This window comes from Leptonychotes weddellii, unplaced genomic scaffold (assembly GCF_054177405.1).
Source record: "Leptonychotes weddellii isolate Sample4059 unplaced genomic scaffold, ASM5417740v2 HiC_scaffold_5311, whole genome shotgun sequence".
In the NCBI taxonomy this organism is placed as follows: Eukaryota; Metazoa; Chordata; class Mammalia; order Carnivora; family Phocidae; genus Leptonychotes; species Leptonychotes weddellii.
Genome location: NW_028020824.1, coordinates 1 through 11,044, shown reverse-complemented (window position 1 = coordinate 11,044; position 11,044 = coordinate 1). Strand labels below are relative to the sequence as shown.

General features: G+C 39.1%; 1 protein-coding gene and 1 pseudogene across 1 annotated transcript; both read left to right on the top strand.

The window, feature by feature from the left end:
• Positions 1-1,139: 1,139 nt before the first annotated feature.
• Positions 1,140-10,906, top strand: LOC145719574 (ADAMTS-like protein 1; the record flags this gene model as incomplete). Its single annotated transcript, XM_081811065.1, has 4 exons — positions 1,140-1,886; positions 6,494-6,698; positions 7,930-8,077; positions 10,822-10,906. Coding segments are annotated over exons 1-4 (470 nt in total), but the record flags the coding sequence as incomplete, so codon positions are not given.
• LOC115939412 (U4 spliceosomal RNA) lies at positions 3,092-3,249 on the top strand (annotated as a pseudogene).
• Positions 10,907-11,044: the final 138 nt, after the last annotated feature.

Here is an 11,044-nt window from a genome sequence, read left to right as displayed (position 1 = left end):
TCTGCGATTAAGAATTCCTCATATCAGTGAGATCATATGATACATGTCTTTCTCTGTTTGACTTATTTCACTCAACATAATACCCTCCAGTTCCATCCACGTCGTTGCAAATTGTTTCCCATTGTCTTTTAAATTTAATTTCTCTCATGTATCCTCGTACCTTTCAGTCATTTCTTCAGAAACTACCCTCTTTATCACTCCCTCTTATTTATGATGATCTCCAGTCAGTGCTGTTTTTATGTGTCTGATCCATAGTATACTGAGCTCACCCGTTTTACCCAAAAGCTTAGATTTGCTAGCCATCTAAAAAGAATATATTACGTCATGCTATATCAGAGAATGAGATTAAAACTGAAGCCTTTATTTATTTATTTAAATACAAATATCAACATTTACATCAAATGTGGATATATAAATATACACCCATCCATCTCTCCCAGGGATACATAGAGAATACATGAGTTCCTTCCGTATTCAAAAGAGAGACTTCCTATCATCTGTCAGTTGCAAAATAAGTATCTTCTGCTCCTGCCCTACCATGTTCTGTACCAGGGTGACAGCTGTGTATTGAGCTCTCTCTGTCTCCCACTCCTGATGGAGGGTCTTTTATAAGAGCCCTTTTATCTGAGACCAATTTGTCATAAGTCTTCCACAAGCCAGGGGGCGCTGCAAGAAAATCTTGCCAATTGGAAGCTTTAGTTGAAATCAGTGAGGTAGTTTAGTGTAGTTTATTAGAGTCCGTGAGGCCTCTGGGGACCTCCACACAGCCTATAGTATCATTTCTTGTGAATCCATTAGCTATACACCCTACAAAGTCATTTCTTATGGCTCATTTAGGCTCTATCTCTGAATCTCACGAGTTTCCCAGGGCACTAGATATACTAATAACAGTCACGACCATCACAACCACCGCTGTAATATCAGTTAACATAATATCACATTACTACAGACCACAAAAACGATTTTTCATTTCTTTTTATCTATTTTAACTGCCCTGCCTTTATTTTGGTAGGAAACTTGCTTTTTTTTTTTTTTAAGATTTTATTTATTTATTTGACAGAGAGAGACACAGCGAGAGAGGGAACACAAGCAGGGGGAGTGGGAGAGGGAGAAGCAGGCCTCCCGCCGAGCAGGGAGCCCGATGCGGGGCTCGATCCCAGGACCCCGGGATCATGACCTGAGCCGAAGGCAGACGCTTAACGACTGCGCCACCCAGGCGCCCCGGAAACTTGCTTTTGTTGCTAGTTGCCTACTATATTCGCTAGGTCTCCCTCCCTTTATAACAATAACCCAGTGACTGCTTTCTAGATATTTACTAAAATCTTTAGATATGCCAAGAGAAGAAACCTATTTGCTAATGCACATGCCGGAGTTTTGTCGATCCCCAGGTACAGACTCTTACACAGAGCTCTCTCTTTCATCAGGAGTGAGACAGTAACTGTAATTCCTTGCTGAGCATCTGGAAGTAACATTAATAAGGATGATAATAATGACCTCATAGGATGTATAATTTGGGGGATTAAAGAACATTTACAAGCTTATTGTGTCATAGTTAATGATGAGGTGCCAAGTTTTCTTGCCACCACCCTTCCCAGTGGTATTTCCTGCTTGGTCAGAGAACTAATTATAGTAAACAGTGCCCTTTCAAAGAACTTGCCCCATCCTCACGCATATGCTAGTATAAAGATACTAAACTGTTGTAGTGTTGTTTTCAGAGACAATTTATTAATGTTGTTTTGCATTTGTCTAACAAAATTTGTATAATGTAATCATTTAGTGTTTATTTTATTGTGTGTACCTTCTACTCAGAGGGTTGGCATTATTGTTCCTAACAGTGACGGATACAAGCAGATCATGCCTTATGACCTCTACCATCCCCTTCCTCGGTACGTAAATCAACCATCATGATGCTAGAATTAGTAAATCAGCCTTCTGCTTCTTTTATATATCTATGTAGATGTAGATTGTGTGTTTTTCTGTAAAAGTAAGATGGTAGATAGTATATTTTGCAACCCATCGTGAGCTCTGCTTCTGGATAGTACTGGGCTGCTCAGACTCTAAGCTTGTCATTTAAGAACCGTTTTAAGATAGGATCTTATGACATTGAAGCGGACACAGTCATTGACTCTGATTAGATACAGTGTATGGGTTATGTTGTGTCTTTGTTTCACTCCCTTTGTCCTCTTCTGTTTCTCTGCAGTAGGACCCTAGGCATTAAAGCCCTGTTGCTAACTCTTAAGCAAACACAGCCTGAAGTATTATCACAGTACCGCAAATGTGGGATTCCAGATGTCGTACTACTCTGCAGAGGGGCTTTAAAGATCCTCTTTGTGTTCCAAAGAAATTATAATTGTGGACCAAAAGGCAATGTTTTCCCATCCTTATTGTTCAGAACATTTGGGGGACATTTTTTTTTCCAAAACATCCAATTCCATGTGCTGTGTTGCTTTTTTAAAGGACAGTCTTTTTTTTTTTTAACTAGAAAAAAAAAATGAAAGTGAGGAACTGTTAAGGGAACTTGTTCTCTTTATTGATATATTCATACGAAAACTGGAGAGGCTGAAAAATATGCTAGCTCCTGAGTGTATGGTCTGCCACATTGGAAACAGCTCCCCAGGCAGCAGAAATTAGAATCGGGCTTGACGGAAACCCTGTGCTAGGAGACGCCTTTGCTCACTTGGACTCTAGGATGGGAGTCCTCTTTGCTCACTTGGACTCTAGGGCATCAGCTGCTATCTGGAACCGAGAGTTTCCATCAGATCGCAAATAGTACAAATAACCCATGGTAGTTTTCTGAATCTCAAACTGAACAAAGCCTAGAAAATAATTTTATTCTGAACTGCAAAATAAAACAAAGTTTGATTGAAAATCTCCAAAAGCTTCATGAAATGGAATCCAAACAGGGGCCCTTGAGGTCATTGAGTTCAGCTCCCCAGAAATGCTTCCCTGTCCTCCTTCTGAGCAATCACACCCTTACACCCTACATTTATACACGTATGTGTTTACACAAATATACATATATGTGTATTTAGTGCATATGTATTCCCACATCAGTATACACACAGACAGATATTTAGATTAATACATGTACAGCTTTGCACAGTGGCAGTATCATAGCCAATGAGGTTTATCCGAGGCACGATTATTGCTAATAGATTAATACATGTACACCAGCACAAGCTGTCATCCAGCCTCTACTTAAATACTTCCAGTGACTGGTAGAGAACTCAAGTTTCACCATCCTAATGGGAGCATGTAGAGAGGGGCATTGGATTTATACTCCATACAGCTGTTTGGGGGTATTTTTTAAGTTCTTCCACTAAGGGGTTACCTTATTAATCAGCTCCCTCCCACTTTTCTATGACTATATTGATAAAGATGATAAATGACTTTAGGATGCTACTGATAGATCATTTTGCTGGCTTGATCCAGAACCAAACGTCTATAGTAAATGCTTCTTGAAAAAAGAAATGGAATGAAAATATAACAAGGCTAATCTAACTGAACCAAGATTTCATTTGATTTCAGTTTCCGTATCTGTAGAATAAGTATCCACAGGACACACGTATCTGTTTGTGGGAAGGCCATATATTTTACAATAAAAACAAAGTTGGGTGTCAGGGTGAGCAACGTCAAGTTTATGTTTTTCTTGTAATACCACTCCTAAGTTTCTTTCATATCTATGATCTCTCTTATTTATATTTCTCTGGTATGACTAATGCCTGTCTTAGGTTAAACTTCATTTCTTATACATCTGATTTCCCCCAAATGCCAAAAGCCCAGTATTCTCAATGATAGATTGAAATGAGCCTCCTTAATGTTATCCAATGTACACATTGGCCTGTCCGTGCATCACAATGGAAAAGGGCAATTGCAAATAAACAGACTGTATTTCATACTCCTTGCACTTCTGTTACTGAGCTAATTCTAAAGTTAGATATTCTGCTTAATTGGTAAAATCTTAGTAAATGGAAGAATTTCTGCAAATATGTTTTTACAAGAAGACTGGAGTCTCAAAAATGACCCAAAGTTAAGAACTGAGGCTCAAAAATGATTCTCAAATGGCAGCTACCTTCTGATCAAGGCAGAAGGCTTTACATATTGATTATTTAAATAGGTTTTAGACCACAAGTGTAGATACAAAGCCCAGTTAATGAATTTTTAGATTTTTTTTCTTGCTTTCAGTCTTTGGAACACATACGTGAACATAATAGAAGAATGGAGTCTTATTAATTCATAATTAAAATATACAAATTTTCCACATCCAAAACTCTTAGTTTTGAGAATTTCTTAAACTAAACACACTACATGTTTAAAAAATTAAAGGCCATTGGAGTTAAAATATGTGATATATGAACTCATTTTTTATTCTTCCAGGAGAGGAATCTTGGATATGTGCTTTTTTCCCCGCTCCCCCCCACACACCAAGCACTTACCTGGTCCTTGTTTTAAGATATTCTAACTGATGCCTTCTCTCAGCTTTTATTATACTTTCTTTGAAGCACTCAGACATGTTTTGCCTTGAAATTCCACATAACCCTATTATTATGTCAGGATTCACACAATAATTTTTCACATATAGAACTATAGTGGTAAGATGGATCCATACTAAAAATTCTTAGAATAATATTAGCATCATTTGTCTTTCCGTGATCACTGACACTGAAAAGGATACTTATTACTGTTTGTGAAATTACGCTATGGGTCAGGTCCAAATGTTGAGACAGAAATTAATCACTCTGTCTTTAGAAGGGTCAAGTTTAGGTACGTTAGAGTACCAATTAGGAAGTGTGCTCTTTTTATGGCATCTTAATGTTCTAAGAGATTAAATGTACATTCAAAAACATAGTCCCACTTCACTGTCAGATCAAATCTAACATGAATGTGTACTTATATATTCAGCCCGATTTCATTGGGAATCAGACCCATTATCCATATCCAGAGGGAAGCTCTCCAGGTATTTACATGGAGATAAATGAGAATTGGTCTTACCTTTTGGAAGAGAGGCCCTCTACAGAGCTGCTTCGTTCTCTTGAAAGGGCTCAGCAAGTCTCCTAAGGGCTAAACAGAGGGCCTCAGTTTCCCCCAATAGCATTTTCTTTTGTCTCTCCTGGGGAAATATGCATAGGAAAATATTGTACTTGGCAGCATGTTTAAGCTGTTGGTAGTAGAGAGAACAGTTGTTGCCTAGACTCAAACAGTGCAGAGAAAATGTGGAGGAAAATCCTCTGTTAACTGGGAAACACACAGTATCCAGGCTCATGCAGAAGAGAAGTCAGGTTCCCAATATACATGAAATCCTACTTATGGGATAATTGATGTCTCCACGATATGCCCGTGCAATATATTTACATTTAACTTTTCAAGTAGATCAACTTGATGACATTTAGTTTATCTCTCATTAAAATTATCTCTCTCCTAATTCTAAGAGAAATCTTAAAGTTCCTTTGCATTCCTCATCCACAAGCAGAATATATGCAAGAAAGACAAGCTCAGTCCCAATATTTCTATTTTTAAAAATTCTACATTCTCTAAATCTGCAGGAGGAGAGAAAAGAATCAGGCAAAGATATCTCTGCATCTGGTTCCAAATGCTTCAGAGCTGTGTAGAGATCTAAAAAACCCGATGGAATTCTCTTAAATGTTATTGATAATATTATAATTTTCTCCCTTACGGAACTGTATCTTTAGATTCCAATGCCATCGGCCTTCCAACCCAAACCAAACTTTCTTCACAATTCCAATAGTTCTTTATCAGGGGAAAGCTGACTGCCAGTATCCCTCATCAGTTAGGGAATGAGAAGATAATGCCTCACATTATTACTTTTGCTCCTTAGTGTAATGATGGCCTAGTTTGAACATCAGAATTGTGCTGCACCCATGTAGTCCCAAAGCTGATGATTGTAGAAGCAGGGGAGAGGGAATGAATGTTTGGTTTACCTTGATCATTCATGAGCTTCTCATGTAAAAATATCCAGAAGCTAAGTGATAAAGTATTGCATTGAAAATAGAAAGTATCGGCTCAGGTGCAAACTATTAGCGTTAAGTGAGTAATCAGTTTTAATCTTGACAAAGATATTTAATGGGATTTAGTAAATATATATATAACATAGATACAGGATATATATTTACAAAGTATGAAATAATATAAATATTATACACAGAATATATATTCAAACTATAGGGAGAGGGACTGACTAGCCCTCTTTGGAGTAGGTTACAGACAGCACGGATAGCCCTGAGGACAGCTCTCCAAACAGTAATTTCTTACATTTGCTGAGAGCTTCAAGGTTTCCAGAGCACTTTTGCCAACATTGAATCTTTCACTCTCACTCAGCAGATTTTAGGCACTAGACGGCTTTCGGATCTCTTGACTGTAGCCTCGCAGAACCCGATTGCCGCAATAGGCACTGGGAACGGGGTTGGTCGGAAAGGTCACTGAGGAGGTTTGGCAATGTGCATGTCCGCCCTGATGACTCCCCTTGCTTCTGTAGGTGGGAGGCCACCCCGTGGACCGCGTGCTCCTCCTCGTGTGGGGGGGGCATCCAGAGCCGGGCAGTTTCCTGTGTGGAGGAGGACATCCAGGGGCATGTCACCTCAGTGGAAGAGTGGAAATGCATGTACACCCCTAAGATGCCCATCGTGCAGCCCTGCAACATTTTTGACTGTCCTAAATGGCTGGCACAGGAGTGGTCTCCGGTAACTGTGCCCTCTTTCTTTGTTCATTAGGAGAGTAAGTCCACTCTTCCCTCTCATCGTCATGACCCCACCGGCTACCCTGTGCAGCTCCCCACTTCTCTTGAGGTGTACCGGGTTAGCTCCTGATGTAGGCACGCCCCAAATCCAGCATAGCCAAAAGTAAATGAGTAAATATGCATTAACTTCAAGTTACTTCGAGAAGCCTCTATCACTCATAACATTCCCTCAAGTGGCAAAGAGAGGCAAGTGTCTGTCAGGAGTCATTGAGGCCAAATGACTGATCCTGAATGTCCAGAAGCTGCTCTGATGATAGAGCTCAGTAGACCACGGTTTGGTTTTATTTTTTATTTCTTATACTTTGTCTACATCCAAAAAGGGTTTGAGTAGATTCCAATTAAAACTATCTGTATTATTCATTGGAAAAAAAAAAATGAAATGGAAATGGCGAAATAATTAGAATGAGGATGAAGTAGGATAATTAAAAGCAGAACATTCTAGAACGTTAGGAAAACCGTTGCAGCAGCTTAAAGAATATGTTACTTGGGGTTTCCTGGCTGCTACTGCAGAAGGTTTGAAATGGCAAAAGAGATAGAAAGATGAGGAGGTAAGCCACTGTGCCCCGAGCCACAGAGACGTCAAAAGACTTCTCACTTCACTATGTGGCTTTGGGGCAGCAGGATCAGAGCTGTGACGTTTCTCTCCATCTAGACTTGCTCCCTGGCATCTAGAAGCACTGGAGGTGCCGTCTACATCTGGCCGTTGAATCAACTCCCTGAAACATTTTTGACCATGTCAGTATAATCAATTGGATCAGCCATGCTGCAATATAAATTTACTATGATGGCAGTTTGCAAAGTGTTAATGTCTATATGGGAGCTAGCAAAGTGACTAAATACAATTAAAATGCAGTGTTAGTGATCAAAAATGAGCACACTCTACAGTTTCTTTTCTCCTTCTTTTCGCTGCTTGGTTTGGGACTTGGCACGCAGTGGGTGCTTAAGGAATGTTGCCTAACTAATCTAAATCTGAGAAACTGAAAGTGATTTAATTTTCAGCCAGCTTCACCCTAAATAGCCAAATAGAACAAAGACTCCATGAATGGTAAGAAATGGTACAAATCCACCGGGAGTCCTTATCTAAAGGCAGCCCTTTAAAGAGTCTCAGGTGAGAAACGAGGCAAAGTAAACAAGGCTTTGCTATGAGTCTCCTCTCTCTTGCATTCTCCTTCCAGTGCACCGTGACATGTGGCCAGGGCCTCAGGTATCGGGTGGTCCTCTGCATCGACCATCGTGGAATGCACACAGGAGGTTGTAGCCCCAAAACGAAGCCCCACATAAAAGAGGAATGTGTCATACCCACTCCCTGCTATAAACCCAAAGGTAACTCAACAGGTGCTCTGTTACCAGTCTTTTCATTGTTATGTGTCTTCGGGGACTGTTTGAAACTTCGTGGGATATTTTTAAATATCCCGAGTGTTCTTAGTAACTCTTTTGTGTAGCTTAGACTCTACTAAGCAGACTTAACTCTTTCTAAAAATCTTTCCACTCCTTTTGCTTGCAAATTGTTCTTAAGTACTAAATATTTACATAATTCTTTCCTGGATCGTAAAGCTGTTTGAAGACTGTTGCTGAAAAGTATCAGCTACATCTGCTTAACAGGAGATATTATAGAGATGTTGGAGAAATACGTGTGTGATTTACTAGTCACATTTCTTGCTGTTAAAAATAATACAGTGAATCCAAGAGTGTCTACTTTGGGAAGCATCAAGTACATTAGGAGGCTTCATACTTCAAATTGCTGAAACAGAAAGGCGTTGCTTCTTATATTGAAAATTAAAACATTAATACGAGACTAGATTCCAGAATCATAATTTGAAATGGAAATCTGAAATAAATCAGAATTTAACAGATACTGCAAATAATTTATAAAAAGCGAATTTTAGAAAATTTCTACTGAGTGAGGAAGATTTATTATAATTATACAGGGTCTCTCAAATTGGCATGCATGCTAACTGGACTTCTTTGCTGATATTGCTATCATCCATGTCAAGGAACTAGAAAATGCCAAAGTCACAAACCAATCAGAAGTAGAGAACTCCTTATTATAAGCTATCCTATTATCAATATTAAATATGATTCCCTTTTGCTTCTTTTTTTAATTATGTTCAGTTAGCCACTGTATAGTACATAGTTAGTCCCTGATACAGTGTTCAGTGATTCATTAGTTAAGTATAATACCCAGTGCTCATCACAGCACATGCCCTCTTCAATACCCATCACCCTGTTACCCCCTCCTCTCACCCTCCCCCACCGAAACCCCCCAATTGTTTCTCGGGGTCCATAGTCTCTCATGGTTCATCTCCCTCTCTGATTTCTCCCCCTTTGGATTTCCTCCCTTCCCTTTGCTTCTTAATTTATTTCTCTAACCATTACATTTCTCGGAAAATCAGCCACAGTGTAGCTCTTTATTTACTATAGGTTGCCCTTGGTGGGAGTGAATGGTGTCATGAAATCTAAATGATATAATGGAAATAAAAACAAAAATACCCAAAACCCTGATACATTGTAATAAATGCGTCCCTCTCTCTCTCTCTCTCTCTCTCTGAGACTCAGTGTCCTCATCTGTAAAATGGGGCTAATAATAGTAACTACCTCAGAGATCACGTGAGTATTACATGAGAAATAGTGCAGACAGGGTGCTCAGCTCACTGCCTGGAATATAGTCAGTTCTCCACACATGCGATCTTCAACTCCTGACTATCATCAGCATCCTCAGATGCGGGAGGAAGAGGCCACCAGTACCTCTGACAGGATCCGCTTCAAATAGACAATAAAGTATCGCAGGCCTAATAGTACCAGCTGAACGCTTCCTCGCTGAAACAGAAATGGCTCACCCTGTCAGATATGGCGAGGCTGACTGAGTCACTCAGTCGGGAGACGTGGGCTAGCTGTAAAATGATGTTTGTGTGGGTACCATGATCACCATGTTTAAGTGTTAGCAGATCCTTCTGGCCTTAGCAGTATTATGTTTCTCACTCGCTTTGTTTTCTGACTAAAAGAAAAGGAGTGATGCCCCTAACTTAAAATAGTCAATTATTTATTAGCTCTGTCTTTACCAAGCCACTTCGGAGAAAGAAAAGCAGTTTGTGGTTAACTATCAAGAATAAAATCTGGATTTTCACAACTAAGTAGTGAGTCTGGCTCTCTAAACATCATTAAAATGCCATATAATTCTATGGTGCATGCATATAGAGACATATTTCTTTCATCTTTACAATTATATGTCATAAAATGGTGATAGAGCTTCACTGGCTCATACTATAAAGGCAAATATGCCTATAAATGACCCTAATAAATGTGTCAAAATGGGAATCTTGGCACTTACTTCTGTAGGGGCAGTTAGAACCTCTGTCTTTCTTTTTCTCCTTCACAGTTTTTTTTTTTTTTTTTCCAGGAAGCAGTTAGGAAGCTTGTCCTGAATTGTGTGGCCAAAAGCTAGATAAATAGGTGACGCAGTCAAATTATGGGTTATGGACCCTCGATTGCTCATATTCCAACTGTCCATGAGCCCTGAGGTGGCGCGGAATGAGTCAGAAATCTAAAGCAGTGTTTTGTAAATTTCAGAGTGGCAGTTTTGTTTGTTTGTGACAATATGGCGTAGATCACACTTCACCCAAAGGAAAAAAGAAAAACATGTCAGAATTTATTAAAGGATTACAGTATAATTTATTGCACTTCATGTTTGTCTTAAAAGATAAATATTGTTCTATCTTTTTAACAGGCAAGAGTGAAGAGATGCTTTGATGACTCTTCATATACATGTCAAGCCAGTGTTCCTAGTTACGACTTTCATAATAAAAAAATTCTCCTTTGCTCTTCCACGTAATAAAAGGGAAACATAAAAACTAGTAGACTGGTATTACTAAACATTTTAAAATATTCTTTTTTCTTGATATAACCATCATCAGAAGGAGAAATTTACCTAAAAACTTATCATTTGTGGTTATCAACATGGTTTCTAGGTAGTGCAAAATCAGGAACTGGTGAGGAGATTAAAGAATTTCCCTAAAATTCCAAATTGGTTCTAACCTCTTCTCTTTTATATGCATGCACTTAATTCTCAGAGAAGCTTCCAGTAGAGGCCAAGCTTCCATGGTACAAACAAGCTCAAGAGCTAGAAGAAGGAGCCGCTGTGTCAGAAGAGCCCTCGTAAGTTTTATTTATTTTTTTTAATTTTTTATTGTTATGTTAATCACCATACATTACATCATTAGTTTTTGATATAGTGTTCCATGATTCATTGTTTGTGCATAACACCCAGTGCTCCATGCAGAACGTGCCTTCTTT